Source organism: Portunus trituberculatus, chromosome 13 (assembly GCF_017591435.1).
Source record: "Portunus trituberculatus isolate SZX2019 chromosome 13, ASM1759143v1, whole genome shotgun sequence".
In the NCBI taxonomy this organism is placed as follows: Eukaryota; Metazoa; Arthropoda; class Malacostraca; order Decapoda; family Portunidae; genus Portunus; species Portunus trituberculatus.
The window spans coordinates 5,117,036-5,134,584 of NC_059267.1; the positions used below are offsets into that span (position 1 = coordinate 5,117,036).

A 17,549-nucleotide genomic window follows, 5' to 3' on the forward strand; every position below is an offset into this window, starting at 1 on the left:
CGGTAATTCCCATTAAAACCTACTCTGAGTTGTCTGGGCCGGAAAGACGCTAGTGAGTTTTACGATTACAGCATCATCACAAGGAAAACTAGAAAGGAAAAGGGATGCTGTGTGCTTCTCTATCATCACAATAGCTTCATCATCTACCAGGACCGTTTTGTTTTGGTTCTATTTTTTCCTTCGTTAAATCATGTCATAAACTCGATAAGCTAGTACTATATTTTTTCTGATAGTTACATCAATCAAGGGAAACAAGGAAGGTCTTTTATCTCCCTCATTTAATTCTATATCTTGCATGGTATCTGAACATCTTTCAAGGCACAGGGGATATGCAATATGATAAATATATAGGAACATTACTGTGAAGACGTGATGTTACCATAATGGCTTAAATCAGAGTAACCTCAGTGTTTACACGAGGCTACCATGAAGTCATCTGGGAAGGGTAAGAGGAGGATGCGTCAAGTTGGCATCACTGCAGCATCACATCAATCGGGCTTCAGTTGATTTTTTCCTTCTCTGTTGTAACGCTGCGGCTTCCTCTGTCACTACCACGTGGTTAGCCGCCCCCCAACACCCTCACTTGAGCGTCCCAAGCCCACTGGCAGTACGTAAGGCATCGCAATATCAGACCGCGCCAAAACTGAGCGTAATGTAATGAGCTGACCACTTCCTTCGTTATTCAACACTCTGTCATGTTAAACAATGCTACTGTGTAATGTTTAATGGTGAACATTATCTGTGAATAAAGATATAAATGTTTGAATTAATGATATAGAGACAGGGAAGATGGTCAGCCCTTATAGTGTATCCCTGACCTAGATGTTTGTATACGCACGGTAGTTTTCGTAGCCTTCATCCCTTGGAACACAGATGGTAGTATTGATGTTGTACGGAGAGAGAGAGAGAGAGAGAGAGAGAGAGAGAGAGAGAGAGAGAGAGAGAGAGAGAGAGAGATCGTCATGAATATTGCAATGACATCCTGAGTCATATGAGCTGAGAGGAAATGACATTTGAAGGGCACATTCCGAATTCATGGAAGTTTAGTATGGAGCATTCAGTCCGATAACACCCTCGGGCGATCAACCTAATCCTGGAAAAGTCTCCCCCATAACACTAGTCGCAGAAAACGGAAACAAATAATCAATTCTAATGGGAAACTGCTTTAAAAAAACTTATATAAATAAAAGAGGCGGAGCGTTCAGTCATCTCTGCACCACGGGAGACAGTGTTCATGGAAGTTTCCCAGGTAACGGCGCTCGACCAGCAACAGTCAGGAGGCTAGGAATGAAGAGTGGGTGAAGAAAGCACATCGAGGCAGGAGGCAAATAAAGCAAGACTTGTGAAGGGCAGGTGAAGCTATGTGTGTTGTGTGTAGCAGGTGACACGCATATGTAGAATAACACATGAACAATCTGGGAATGGTATAAGGAAGGAAGGCTGGCTGAGCTAAATGGTGTTTCACTAAGGTAAAACAGAGAGACGGTGGACAACATATACTAATTACGTCACGCACTTGTTCGCATTAATGATTTAGATTTGATCTTAGGAGAGAGAGAGAGAGAGAGAGTTTGATTAATTTACTGCACTTTCACGCCAGTCTACAGAAATACCTTAAACACAATAAATTTGGTGATATATGAGCTATACAAAAAAGAAAACAAGGTGCTTGTACATGATTACATAATGAATCAAGCAATGAGAAAAAAAGCTAATAACAACAAAAGACAAGATGTATAGATTCGAAAAGAATGAAGCAGTGGAAAAAAAAAAAAGAAGAATAGAAAAAAATAGCTATTTACAACAAAAGGCAAGATGAAAATACATGGACATTAGTGAATAATAAAAAAAAAAAAAAAACACACATTGACAACAAAAGAGAAGAGGTATTTACATGAGTACATAACGAAGCAGTAAAAAAAAAAAAAAAAAAAAACTAAAGCCGACATCCGCCAAACTGGATGGCGAGTAAGCACGAGGTCAAGGTGGTCTCCCTGCAGCAGGTTTTGGCACACAGCTAGGAGAGGCTGCCTGCGTGGGAGCAGGTCTCCCACAGCAGGACAGTGCAGGCAGTAATGGTGCAGGTGATTTCCATTAAGAGAGAGAGAGAGAGAGAGAGAGAGAGAGAGAGAGAGAGAGAGAGAGAGAGAGAGAGCTATTCCATTCACGTGCAGCGATACAAGTGGAAATATGTAATAGGTGAAAACAATTTGATGTGTAGGCATTGTTTTCAGTAAGATCTCAAGCACACACAGTGACTTGCATACACTTATTCATTGGGGTTAACTAGTATCAAAGCTATTTAGGGTGTGCGTTGCCGTAACCCCTTCAGTACCAGGACGCGTTTCCCTATGCATTCTGCTATTTGGTGATTTTATACAGCTTCAGAAACTTATGTGGGGGATTAAAATAGTGAAGACTCCAGCCATTAATCTTCTGACCTCCATAGGCCCTTCCTAATGTCAATAAAATCGCCTAATCAAACCCAAAAATCAAGGTAAAAGGAACCTTGATTTGTTCTCGCCAGCCATTCCACGAACCACGATGGAAAGTGGAAACATGTCGGGTGAAAACAAGGCACTGTGTTGTTACTGTTGTCGTCCATAAACTCTCAATCTATCTCTGTGGGCACTGTTGTCATTAAGATCTCCAGCACTGAATTACCGCCATGCACTCAGTTATGGGCGTCTGAGTGAGTCGAGTCTAATCCCTTAAGTGGCATTTTACGATAGTTTGTGTGTGATTAGATGATTTTGCTTACAATAAGAAGGGTCTACAGTGTCAGAGATTAATGGCCAGTTTTCACTATTTTAATCCCCACATATGTTTGTGAAGCTGTATAAAATCATTGAGTAATAGCCAGAATAAATATGAAAACACGTCATGGTACTGCAGGGGTTAACACGGCGGGGCGAGGCGAGGCGATAGAAGCACCTTGCTTTGCTTCGGGCTATGTGTTTCATACATATCATAGCTTCCCCTTGCTCAATAAGCGCTAAGAATAGGACACATTTCGCTATACGCTATTACTTGCACACACACACACACACACACACACACACACACACACACACACACACACACACACACACACACACACACACACACACACACAGTCTGAGTCCTATCCGAAGATCTGTCTATGTGCTCTGAGCTTGTTCCGTAATGGGGAAGGCTGGCTGGGTGACTACCGGGCGACCATAGTGAATCACACACACACACACACACACACACACACACACACTAAGTATCATGAAAGGAAAGGACACACACACACACACACACACACACACACACACACCACCTCCCTCCAACACCCTCCAGCTGGGAGCTGGGTGTCAGTGGTTCCAGCTGGTAGGCTCCCCCATAACGAAAGATAACGCAACACACACACACACACACACACACAGTCTCAGTCCTATCCAAAGATTGCTCTATGAGCTCTGAGCTTGCTCCGTAATGGGAAGGCTGGCTGGGTGACTACACACCATAGTGAACACACACACACACACAGTCTCAGTCCTATCCGAAGATCGCTCTATGAGCTCTGAGCTTGCTCCGTAATGGGGAAGGCTGGCTGGGTGACTACCGGGCGACCATAGTGAATTACACACACACACACGCTAAGTACCATGAAAGAAAATGACACACACACACACACACACACACACACACACACAGCCACCTTCCCCTCCAACACCCTCCAGCTGGGAGCTGGGTGTCAGTGGTTCCAGCTGGTGGGCTCCCTCATAACGAAAGATAAGGCAACACACACACACACACACACACACACACACACACACACACACACACACACACACACCCCACCCTCGGGCCTCGGGCCTGGAGCCAGGTATCGGCCTGGGTCCAGCCGGGGTGGGGGTCCCTCCTTGATGACGTCACATATATTCGTTACGCAAATCATTTTGAAAATGAGGATTCCCAAAAAGGCAGCTGGACACGAATGTTATAAAAATTCTGACTCGTTATCAATCGAAACTAACTTCTAAAATACAAAAACATTGCCGAGAAAAGGAATAATAAAAATAGCTCAAAAATATACTAAATAAAGTATTAGAACTTCGACTTGCTTAAACACAATTTCAAAGCCCACCAATTTCATTCAACTGAATCGATAACGTTTTTCAAAAATTATGACTATCATTTCGATATATCAAAACCTGGCAACTCGCCCTATTAGAAAAATAATATTTAAAAATGACGTTGTTTACAATATTAACAGGACTACATATCATTCTTAAAGTCCACATCTTTAACTTCTCAGGAGCCTTGCACACTTTTCTCATGATAAACCATCTTTTGAAAACACAAACACTTCGCTACAACCTCAAATAAAAAATCACAGATAGCGGAGGTAAAAATTTTAGCGTATTTTGGCCCTCCCATTCAAGTCATAAACACCCTCTACATCACCGTACTTCACTCAACTCAAGCATGGAAGACACGTAAAACACTGCGAACTATCATTAGAAACCCTTAAAAGGCACTTGTGACTCGAAATAAATGAACTGAGACAAATATAAATAATAGTGGAAGTCGAGCATCTGGGACCGGCATTTTGGGCGGGAGCTGGTGATGACGTCACAGCCTGGGGCTCGTGACGTCATGGGTAGGCCCGCTTCTTCTCACTGAGCCTCCATAGCACACAAATCAGGTAATTGCGGATATATCTCAACAACTGACATGAAAGATTAGGCCTATGGCTCCACTTTGTGACCTGTCTGGCCTGTAATGAGTGAGAGATGAGGCAGATAATGGCTGAGAGAGAGGCGGCGGGTCAGGGATCGGTTTGTTTACGTTTTCAAGATTTGAATTATTTGGTTTTATAAGTATGTGCAGGTGTTAGTTCACTGATATGTTGTCCTGGAGGTTACCAACGTTAGGTTATGACATGGCACCACCGTGAAATGATGAGTTACACCAATATATTACTTACGTTAGCCAAAGACTGCTCGGCGGCGGCTGTCCGTGTCACTAGCAGGCACCCACACTCCACTGTCCACTTTGTGTCCTCAACCATGTTTAAATAGTTAACCTCTGATTACTGAGAGGCTACACACACAATATTCTCTTCGCTACTATAGATATCACTATTATCGGTATCTTCATCTCCACCACTCACTGTCCCTCACGGCCAACGCCTTGTCCTGCCAAGTGCAGCGCTGCTCACGGACTGGTGGGCAAGTTCCGGTACCAGTACTAGCCTTAACGGTACTGTACCGGTAAATAGCCGAAACGGTACTGAGCAAATTGTATACAGCGTGGAGGTGGCTCAAGGCGAGCGGTGATGGGTAAGACGGTAACATTCAGTCATTATCACTCTCGGTACCGCTCCACACTGGTACCGACTGGCTGCCCTGGAGCGTCGGCGCGGTCTCGGTAGCTCGGCGAGACGCCTCTGGACTGGTACGACTGAATGTGCCGGCATCATTTCCGGTACCCCTTGACGCTTGTACTGTCTAGCCTCTGTGCCGGGACTCTGCTGCTTCCTACCGCTAAGAATGAATAATGTGTCGGCACCACACGGCGGATCGGTGGCCGGGACGGGTGGCGGTCTGGCGGACTGGCGTCTGGCGGTGCAGTAACACTGCAGTTGGCCGGCATTTTACCATTGCATTTCTACTTCTACTACTACTATTACTACTACTGCTACTACTACTACTACTGCTGCTGCTGCTGCTGCTGCTGCTGCTGCTGCTGCTGCTGCTGCTACTACTACTACTACTACTACTACTACTACTACTACTACTACTACTACTACTGCTGCTACTACTACTACTACTACTACTACTACTACTACTACTACTACTACTACTACTACTACTACTACTACTACTACTACTACTACTACTACTACTACTACTACTACTACTACACATAGGATTAAGTGTACGAATATTACAGACAAGCCCAAATTATCTCATCCCGCTTAGGAATCGAACGCGGGGCCTCTCAGTTGTGTGAGGAAGGTGTCAAGTCAACTGTCAGCATCCCTATAGATTTGGTCATTCGTCCTTGACGGCTGAGGCCGTTAGGGGTAGTTAGTGGCGTTATTTTTCATCAACCGTGGCATAGTGCTGCATCATTTTATGTCTGTCTGTCTCTGATATATATAATGCATTACCAAATTTTCATCATATTGATTATCTTCTTGTGTATGTAGTATGTATGTATGTATGTATGTACTCATGATAATAAAAACAAAATAATTGTGGTCAATGGTCAATACTCATTGATAACTGACTCAGTGATACCACTCTTTCTTCAGTTTCCGGCCGCTTGGCTCGCGCCCCGCGCGGGACTCCCGTCCCGGTAAGGTGTCAGTACCATTAACGTCTCGGTAGGCTCCTACTGGTACTGGTACTGAGTGTGTCGCGTTGGCCGCGCGGCACACTCAGTACCAGTACCGCCACTCGGTAGTCGGTACCGCGGTACCAGCAGCGCGTGCCACTGGCCCGCTGCCTCATTCCGCCGGCCGAGCCGCGGTAGCTCGGCGAGACGCTTCTGTACTGGTACGACTGAATGTGCCGGCATCATTTCCGGTACCGCTTGACGCTTGTACCGTCTAGCCTCTGTGCCGGGACTCTGCTGCTTCGTACCGCTAAGAATGAATAATGTGTCGGCACCACTCGGCGGATCGGTGGCCGGGACGGGTGGCGGTCTGGCGGACTGGCGTCTGGCGGTGCAGTAACACTGCAGTTGGCCGGCATTTTACCATTGCATTTCTACTTCTACTACTACTGCTGCTGCTGCTGCATACCACTCAATTCATACCATTACGAATTATTTTTTCATGTTAGTTTGCTATAATTTAGGTATTTCCCATCAGTTTTAAAAGGAACCACAATATATTATGAAGACGGCCGTGTGTCTTTTATTTATATATTTATTTTTATTTTTTTTTACAAAAATATTTATGAAAGAGCTGTGTGATTTGCTTTATGTAGATAGAAATGATAAATGCTAGATATTTAAATTGGCAATTTCCAACACACACACACACACACACACACACACACACACACACACACACACGTGTGTGTGTGTGTGTGTGTGTGTGTGTATATATATATATATATATATATATATATATATATATATATATATATATATATATATATATATATATATATATATATATATATATATATATATATATATATATATATATATATATATATATATATATATATATGTGTGTGTGTGTGTGATGCTTGCATTGTTAGTACACGACGCGTCACGGGCAAGACATGTGGAGCATGGGACGCTGCGTGAAACCTGCTACTGGCCTGCTGTGCCTATAGGACAAAGGTACAAGATAGAAGATTAATCTTTTATATCTTGAAATACTGTGTCGCCATAGGCATATCGTGTCTACGGCCTAAAGGCGAGGGCAGTGGGCCGACCACAAGTCTAAAACAAGTTTTAGGCAGTTTCCATTACCTCCAGCTACCTAAAGGCCAACACAGTTCACACCACCTTGTGTGTGTGGAGTGCAGACAATTCTTAAGGTTTATGGTTTTTTAATCTTTAAGGGAAACTGATGGTTATCTGTCACATACCCTGGCAACTCAACTGCTCTGTTCACATTGAACGTCACGTGTGTTGAAGAAACAGTTCTTGTTAAGAGATATCATAAGGAAAAAAAAACTCACGGTTCACCATAACACATGCCATCCTTTCTCTAGCGGACTCTCGCACCACACACGCCAACAGTCCAGCGGGATGTGACCTTAACTGAAGACTCCTTGCCTTGTCCCATCCACCATTTCCACACCACCATATCCGTTTATCCACCTACCACATTCACCACACGGAAGCAGAAATTAATAGACCCCTTTAAAAGACATGGCAACATTTGGTGGCTCTGGTGGCTCTGGTGGTGGTGGTGGTGGTGGCCTTGACCAGTGCCAGTTCCTTATTAACGCCATCTTCATACTCTACAACCTTACCGTCCGTTGGTGACGAGTGTGCTGGTGATAAGGCGAGGCTTAGTGCACTATCTCATCATCCTAGTTTAAGAAGAGTGTCAGAGAGAGGAATATTACGAAACCTTTCTCCTGCATACACTGCTTATCTCCCTTGTGTGTCTCTCCAACGTGCCTTACCGAGTCCCACCTTGTCTGCCTTGCTGAGTATATACTAACACGTGGAAGATCCAGTGGGAGTCAGTCTAGCGGCCACCTTGCTTCGGTACACACCTCGCGGGGACCAGGGCTAGTGTGGTGAAGTGTGTTGAGGAGAGACTGCCTAACTGAACTTCAGGCTGTCAATTCAGTGTGAAGTTATCCCCTAATGTGTCTTGATTTGTTTATAGGGGTTGAGTGATTGATTAATTGCTTGTTGTAGTTGAAGTGCAACAAAAGAGGCTGAGTTACAAGAAATTTCAATTAGCACCGGACTCCGACAGAAAGAAAACGAGGTGTGTACCGAAGTGGAAAGGCACGTGGTCTAGAGCTGTCGTTTGCAAAGGAGAGTGTTATACTTGGAAAATACTTCATGGACTGCCTTGTGTGTACTGCGAGGTAAGCTGAAGAGTGTTAGTAGTATCAGATATCAAGTTTGGTGATCTGAAGCAGCCTTGAAGCTTCCTAGACAGCACTATTGTTAACCTCCAAACTCACAACGGCAACACGAGCAAGACTCACAAGAAGGAATAAAGTGGCTGGCATAAAGATTAAATTCGAGTAGTTATTGTTAATCTGATCTGAACTAATAATAACAACGAAAAAAATCAAATCCTCCCTGATTTCATCACCTTAAGAGTTGAAGACAATAACAATCAGTTTTTCATCACAAAACATACACTAAAAAAGAATCTTATGCAAACACATACCAATGAAAACACTACAAATGACACTAAATGACCTCCAAACTCACAATGGCAACACGAACAAGACACACAAAGAAGGATTGAAGTGGCTGGTATAAAGATTAGATTCCAGTAATAATTGTTAATCTGATCTGAACTAATAATAAAAAAAAATAAAATAAAAGATCCTTCCTAACTTAATTCTAACCTCCAAACTCACAATGGCAACACGAACAAGACTCACGAGAAAGAATTAAGTGAGGTTATATAAATCGTACAAATATACACTAATTACCAACTCGATCTGAATAAACAGCAAAGCCTCCATCGGTATATTCTTGTTATTCTAAGCCTTGAAGGTCACAAGCACCATGAAGATACACATTATCTTTTCCTTATCACTATGCATCTCTTGAAAAGTTTTCGAAGTGTAACTAAGGCGGGTTAATAATTTGTCCTTTTTCAAATTCTTATACCTCGATTTTTGTAATATTTTCATTCTTATAGCTACATTATTTCGGCAGTGGATATTTTTACTAAGAGAGAGAGAGAGAGAGAGAGAGAGAGAGAGAGAGAGAGAGAGAGAGAGAGAGAGAGAGTTTACGCCTTCACCTTTACTATCTTGATTGTAGTGACCTTCATTTGTTTGTATACGTTTATCATAGGCAGCCTTACCAAGCCCCTCCTTCCCCACCCCCCCTCTACCCCTCGCCGCATCTACCTCTAGTGTTGTCTGTTCTTCCTTTGTGTTCGCCTCGGCTTGGCAAAACAGAGGTGATTGAGTGATTGGAAAATGAATGATTAAAGAAAACATACAGACACACACAAACACACACACACACACACTCACACACACACACACACACACACACACACACACACACACACACACACACACACACACACATAAAAGCACATAAAAACAACAACAACATACATTAAAACAAATAAACACCTCAAACACACACAAAATTATAAAAAAATTCCCAAACCTAACCCAATCTAACCTAACCTAACCCAACCTAGCCCAACCTAACCTAACCCAACCCAACACTGCCTCGAGCTCCACGAAGTCTGTAATGTGATATGTTGTGAGAATAAATCAGCTGTTAGAAAGCTAGACTGATTAACTGGATGACTGACTGACTGACTGATTGACTGAGTGACCGATTAATTGGCCGAATAACTGGCTGACTGACTGACTGAATGAATGAATGATAGACTGAATAATTGATTGACTGGTGTCGTGGATTGACTGACTAGGAAATGAATAAATCAGGTGGTAAAGAGCTTGACTGATTGACTAAATGACTGAATGGATTATCAACTGACTAACTGATTAACTGCATGAGGATTAGTTGATTGAATAACTGACTGACTGACTGACTGACTGACTGACCGATTAACTGACTGAATAATTGATTGGCTGACTGACTGACTGATTGAATGATAGACTGAATAGCTTCACTGCTAACGTGGCGTCGCATCTTTGTAGTCATAAAATAGTGAAAGTCGCAAAAAAAAAAAAAAAAAAAAAAAAAAAAATAAATAAATAAAGGAAAAATAACAACAATGAAAGAAAGACACTCAAAACTGAGCAACACCAAATCGCACCACCACGAACAACAAATGGCCTTAGTTATCGTGAAGAAAAGAAAAGAAAAAGAAAATATTCAAATAACTTTAAAAATCCCTTCATGGGTACGAATTCTTCTTAACCTCTTCAATACTGAGACGCATTTTTGCTTTGATTCTTTAGATGTGATTAGACGATTTTATTTGCGTTAGGAAATGTCTATGGAGGTCAGAAGATTAATAGCCAGAGCCTTTACTATTCTGATTCGAACATGTTTCTAAAGCTGTATAAAATCGCCAAATAATAACCAGAATATAAGAAACGAGTCCTGGTGCTGAATGAGTTGAAAAAGAGAGAAAGAAAATCGGTTATGGGTGAGGTTGGTCACTAATAAATGAACAGGCAGCTTGAGAATTGATGGTGCAGACAAAATTTTGAGTATTTTGATTACCTGTTTAGCGAAGAACAACGATAAGTCGCCCCGATAACAAACTTGCGATAGTTTATCTCTGTCATAGTCAAAGATAAGATAAAAAACAGCTGATGCTCGTAATAATGTTGGAGAATCATACAACGTAAGACGAAGAAATGATGAGAATGAGTGAATAGGTGTTTTCAGTAGCACTTTGCAAAAGGCGAACGGTTGCTTGATAATGACATAAGGTTATAGCAATATTGCAGGAGATTTGGGTATATTTCTTAATGGTGGTACTATGAAAACTTTGGGTGAACGAACACACAACATCGTGGCCTCTTTGACAGTGCAACAATTTGAGGGAATCCACAGCAAAAATGTCTCTGCCAATGTAACTACTGAATGACAAGCAGTCACTAGCGGTGTAACGGCTTATCTGGCATATTGTGTATTAATGGATACTGGGTATATTACCTGTAATACCTTATAAAGTAGGAAAATGTGACAGAGGAAGTGATACCTGGGATCTTAAGGGCTCTATTCACCTCTATTATTTGGTCTCAACACCGCCATAGGCGCTCACGTATTACAAAAAAATTTAGTTAATCTTTTTAAAGGTTCGTTTCACGTACAAACACGAAACTCACATATGTAGAAGGCTTGGTGACCTTGCTGTAAACATAAAAGAATAATTGAGCCGCAAGCGTCTAGTTTGGCCGTCAGTTTCTATTCAGCGAGCTCTGCACCAGTCAAGAGTAAACACTAAAATTATTTTCAATTGTTTATAACAGATTTGTGGGTATGAACAGGGGTTTGTGGGTAGCGGCTTATAAGGTTTTCATGGTATCTATAGAGCTAATCCCTCCAATCACGCGCTGCCACTCTAGAGGCATAACGTTATCATTCTTTAGGTTCCTTGTTAGCACTAGGTTAACACCCTAACGGGGAATTCACTGAGGGCTGCGCCCCCCCTCCGTATAGGTTAGCTTAGGTTATGATAGGTTAATGGCCTAGTGTGGGGGGGGTCCAGGGGAGACGTAGCCCCCACAATTAGGTTACATTAGGTTAGGTTATGTTAAATTAGGTTAATGCCCTAGCGGAGGTGTCCAAGAGGGGCTAAGTTACATTAGGTTAGGTTAATGCCCTAGCAGGGCGGGGTCCAGTTAGGTTACATTAGGTTAGGTTATGTTAGGTTAGATTAGGTTATGCTTGGTTAGGTTAGGTTGGGAAAACTTGAAATATTATGGAAAATTTCCGCATTTTTTTTTTTTAATGCTCATATTGCGTTTATTTTCGCCACCAAAACCCCCGATTCCCCACAGGCCCCCAAGCTTGTTTGGGTAGGGATGGAGGGGCTGGAGGGGAAGGGAGGGACAGACTTGTTAAAAAGAATTACCAACAGTTTTCTTACACTTAACAGATTTACCTGTGACGTCTGTGACAAGATGTTTTTGAACAAGGTAGACACAGATCTGTGCTACAAAAATCATTTGGACATGTGCATCCAGCCTCCGCCGCGTGTACCAGGGCCGTCAGAAAATATTCCCTGCAGAAATTAAATGTGTAGTGTTTTATTTGAGCCTTGCCTTCAGTTATCCCATTCCCATAATAATATCTTTATATTACGGTGGAATGAGGCTGTACGTCTTAACTTGGAGTGATCCTGCGACTAAAGAGTACAATAGTTTTTTCCGGCGAGCGACGAGAGAGATTCGTCTGGCAGTGTTACTTTCGTTTTCACTTTTCAGTAGCAGCGTTCGCGTGTAAAAGCGAACGCTTCTGCAACGTTCGCCCTCCTCAAAGTGCTACTGAAAACGCCTTATAACACCACCACCACCACCACCACCACCACTAATAACAAAAGCAATACTAAGAGCGAGAGAGGAACCAGAAAAAAAAAAAAATATATATATATATATACTCGACAGACCATGCCTGACATATTTATTGGATGTAAATCTGTTTGCATTCCTTAAAAATGACAATAGACTATACTTACTTACTTACTTACCAATACCAACAACAAAACAACAATAACGGCAACAACAAAAGAAAATAAGAACGATAACAACAACAACAACAACAACAACAACAGCAAAAGCCACAATATCAATAACAAGAACAAGAAAACAATAGCAATAATAACATCAACAACAATAATACTAATGAAAAACAACAAATAAACACCCAAAAAACCAACCAAACAAACAAACAATCGTAGGTAGATAAACAAGGAACTTCTTTTTTACTTCCTTTTTTCTGCGCGAGTGTGAATTCTGAACCTTCGTGGCGGTCAACCTTCAGACCTTAACCTTGACTCACTTTAGTAGATGAGTACACACAAACGCAGGCAAGGTCACTTCCGCCGTTCACTAAGTTGCCAGGCGTCAGTTTACCCTCCCGCCACCCACAACTCTCCTCTCACCTCCTCTACGATAACGCTTCGCTATGCTCTTTCACTACAACTATTTTCCAAGGCCACAGAGATGACTAGTAGGGTTTTCAAGAGTGTTTCTCCAGTTGACAATGTAGAAATCTTATCATTCTGCCTCTAGAACCGTAAAAACACATTAAAAATCTGGTGTAGCACAGAAGTTTGAGAATTGTTTGAGAATGGGATCTTATCTCTCGGTTGCTACAGAGATGATTAGCGGGTTGTCAAGTGTGTTTCTCCAGTTGGTAATGTGAAAATCCTGTCACTCTGCTTCTAGAGCCGTGGAAACACCTTAAAAACTTGTGTAAATTTAAATAAAACCTTTTGAAATAGTGGAGGTGAAGTACAGAAAAGTCTGAGAATACGAACCTTTATTCCTCTCTCTCTCTCTCTCTCTCTCTCTCTCTCTGTTCACACGACAACGAAAAGACAGTTTGCATACGGAAATCTGAACAGAACAGGTTATTATTGCCAAGCCACGGAACTTTTAAAGACCGCAAGATAGAAATTTGGCAAATAGTTTTAGTCATTACGAAAGAATGTTTAACTGTGGGTGATTTGATTTTATTCTGAGCTTAAATGTTTTCTAATCTCGAAACATCTGTGGCAGCAAATGCACAGAAAATTGGCTTAGCAGTGGGAAAGAGAAGTGGTTTGATAAGTTTGAAGTGCATTGGCGAAACATCTGTGATAAGAAGGAAAGCGATCGATTCAAATAATGCCATATGAGTGTTTGTATATTTTCTTTCTTTTTATCTATTTCTATTTTGTTTAATTTTTTTGAGTAATATAATAGGTTTAATCGTGTTTGATGATAAAAAGTAACTGTCTCATGAATATGTTGAAAAAAACTATGCTTAATCATCACCCTCTCTCTCTCTCTCTCTCTCTCTCTCTCTCTCTCTCTCGGCATGGCAACACCAAACATTGGTGTCAAGGCGAGCGCTGACCGACCTTTCCCAGTGACTAGGATCTTGGTGCTTCTCTTCCTCTTTCTCCTACAACTGTGTTTACATTGCAATGTTATACTGTAGGAAAGGGCTTCTCTCTCTCTCTCTCTCTCTCTCTCTCTCTCTCTCTCTCTCTCTCTCTCTCTCTCTCTCTCTCTCTCTCTCAGTACTCTTATAAGGTTCCCAGGTTCCTCTTCATTTCCTTACTTCTTCCATAAAGCATTCCTAAATTCTTTCTGGTACTCTCTCTCTCTCTCTCTCTCTCTCTCTCTCTCTCTCTCTCTCTCTCTCTCTCTCTCTCTCTCTCTCTCTCTCTCTCTCTGCTCCTAATCTCATCCCAATCAACAGGTAGAGGGACACCTTAACTCACCTGTGACCAGTGGGGGGCGGGCCTGCCTCTGCCTCTGCTCTCCCTCCTCCCCACATTGCCCCAACGCCCCAGCCTCTTCCACCCCGGGGCAGCCTCAGGAGGAGCGGTGAATCATGGACAAGGACTTCTGGTGTGACTTCGTGGCAGGCTGGCTGGGGGTGAGTATAAATATGATGTTTAGGATAGGTCATAAGAGAGTGTAGGTCAGGTAAGGTTAGTGTCCAAACCTAACCTAACCTAACCTAACCTATCTTAGCCCAACATTATTTCACTTAAACTTTTCATTACTGACAAGATAACATTGCATCAAAAATTTTTTTTCAAAGATTTTTATGTTTTCCTAAGATAAAATGACCTGAGCCTAATTCACGGTGTTCAGGTCACAAGGTCAAAAGGTCACAAGGTCAAGGTCAAAGTTTAAAGGTCAGCAAGGTTAGGAGAGATCAAGACAGGTCACAGTTGGAGACAAGAAGGTTAGATCACCACACACAAGGTCACTGAGGTCTAGAAAGGTCACAATATCGACATGAAAGTCACAATACGAACAATACATCTGAGAAGAAAGGATAAAAAAACCCCCCCACTAATTGAAAACACAGGTAAGGAAACACAGGTGAGAAAAGGTTAGTTGGAGAAAGGTCATAAACTCAACTACAAACACACAAAAAGAAGAAAGAGAAGAAAACCAATAAACACGAGCAGACGAGGTAGGTGAGGAAGACAAAAAGTGAATATACATGACAACAGAAAATGGATCAGAGAGAGAAAGGGAAGCACAGGTGAGAGAAAAGTATTAAAGGTAGATAAAGCAGTGGAGAGATGAACAAATGCATAAACAAAGTAAATATATGAGTGAATGTATCAGCTGACTCGGAATGAAGGATGAAGGGTGGATGTAACAAAGAGTGAAGGAAGGAAGACAGGTAAGTAAGAAGGAAGGAATGAAAGAAAAATAGGCAAGCAAGTAAGAATGAATGAAGGAATGAGAAATAAGTAAGGAATGAAGGGAGATAAAACGAATGAATGAAGGAAGGCAGGCAGGCATGTAAGAAGGAAGAAAGAAATGAAAGAAAGGGAAAACTGAAGGAAAACAGGCAAGCAAGGAAGAATGAAGGAGAGAGAGAGAGAGAGAGAGAGAGAGAGAGAGAGAGAGAGAGAGAGAAAGGAAGATATGGTACAGTGGAACCATGCTTGCTTTGGGCTCCGAGGTGTCTCCAAGTGCACGGGTTCGAATCCTGTCCACGGTTCGAGTGTAGGTTGGGCTTCCTCACTCGGGGCAACGGTGTCCTAGCGGGTGGGGTTTGAGATAGGAGGTACCTCAAAAAGTATCCCCTTTAGCCCAGAAATTCCCGTGAAAAGCCCATATGGTATAAAAAAAAATGAATGAATGAATGAAGGCGGAATGTAAGAAGGAAGAAATAAATGAAAAAAAGGGAAAACTGAAAGAAAACAGGCAAGCAAGAATGAGAGAGAGAGAGAGAGAGAGAGAGAGAGAGAGAGAGAGAGAGAGAGATAAGGAACGAAGATTAAACGAGAACATCCCACAATAAGACGAAGGAAGACTAATGCACGAACGTGAAGGTAATTAACTAAAAGCAGCAGAAGGAAAAGACGTATAGCACAAAACACAAACACCTCACATTTCTAACGAGCGAGAAGAACAAAGACAGAATGTGGGGCGAGGGCGAAGCGGCGAGGTGGTAAGTTAAGTAGGACATGCTGATAGACTCCCATTAAGTAAGAGCCAGGGGGAAGGTGTAGCAATATAAATGTCCTTTTACTCGCGTGTGCAAAGCTGGGGATAACAGATTGCAAGACTTTCACGTGCCAAGATAAAAATTCCAGACTTGTGTACTAATATTTGGTGAATTTCTGAATGCCATGCTTGGATCTAGAGGATGTGCGTATGGAAGAGTGTTGGAACTGTGTACGAAGAGACATTAGAAGGTGGAAGTGGAAAGTAACTGTAAAATTGAAGGTCATATTAAAAGGAACTTGTAAATATGAAACGATGTGATAAAGACAGAAAAAAAATAAGCCAGAAATATTATGCTTTTTATGTGTGAAGAGACTGAAGGAAAATGATGAAGGTGGGCATAGAAAATAGCTAAAAATAAAGTCCCATTAAGCAAATAAGTGAATAGAAAAAAAAAAAATTAGTAATGATTATTGATCAAAAGAGTAAGTAGGAAATTATGCATTTTGTGTAGGATGACTGAAGGAACACGATGAAGGTGGAGATAGAAGATAACTAAAAATAAAATCCCATTAAGCAAATAGTACGTGAATAGGAAAAAATTAGTAAAAGTTATTGACCGAAAGAGGACTTAGGAAATTTATGCTTTTGTGTAGGAAGAGAGAAGGAAAATAATGAAGGTGGAAATAGAAAATAGCTAAAAATAAAGTCCCATTACGCAAATAATACGTGAATAGAAAAAAAAAAATAGTAAAGATTATATTGATCGAAAGAGCAAGTAGGAAGTCAGGCCTTTTGTGTACGAAGAGACAGAAGGAAAAAGGATAAAGGTGGAGATAGAGAATAACTGTAAATATAAAGTCGTACTAAAGACAACTAATACGTAAATAAACACTAGTAAAGAAAATAGACAGAAACAGTGAGTAGTCAAATGATAGAGTGTGTGGTAGAGGAAGCACAAGCTGATGCAATGTATGCACTATAGCGAGTGTACGTGTTTATTGCTTAGTGCACGAGGTGATGCAAGGTGTGTACTAGAGTGAGAGTGTATCTAGTAGGTGTGTAGCCTGTGTTTCCCTGCCACTCTACACACTTCTCTAGATAAGCACAATAAGCAAATGATACTTAACCCCTTCAGTACCGAGACTCATTTTAACCTTGATTTTTTAGTATGATTAGGCATTTTATTTCCATTATGAAGGGTCTATGGAGGTCAAAATAGTAATGGTTAGAGTCTTCACTATTCTAATCCCAACATGTGTTTATGGAACTGTA

The 17,549-nt window shown here is 41.7% G+C and overlaps 1 protein-coding gene across 3 annotated transcripts in view; it reads left to right on the top strand.

Moving 5' to 3' along the window:
• The first annotated feature begins 492 nt into the window (after window positions 1-492).
• LOC123503304 (solute carrier family 25 member 45-like) overlaps window positions 493-17,549 on the top strand; it is a 33,307-nt gene continuing 16,250 nt past the window's right edge. The window contains exons 1-2 of one of the 3 annotated variants that reach the window (XM_045252971.1): window positions 493-607; window positions 14,557-14,736. In XM_045252971.1, the coding sequence (XP_045108906.1) occupies window positions 14,692-14,736 (45 nt within the window). In that variant the 5' untranslated portion in view covers window positions 493-607; window positions 14,557-14,691. Of the gene's footprint in view, window positions 608-7,979; window positions 8,547-14,556; window positions 14,738-17,549 lie in introns of those variants that run through there. The other 2 variants (XM_045252970.1, XM_045252972.1) reach the window with 2 other exon arrangements.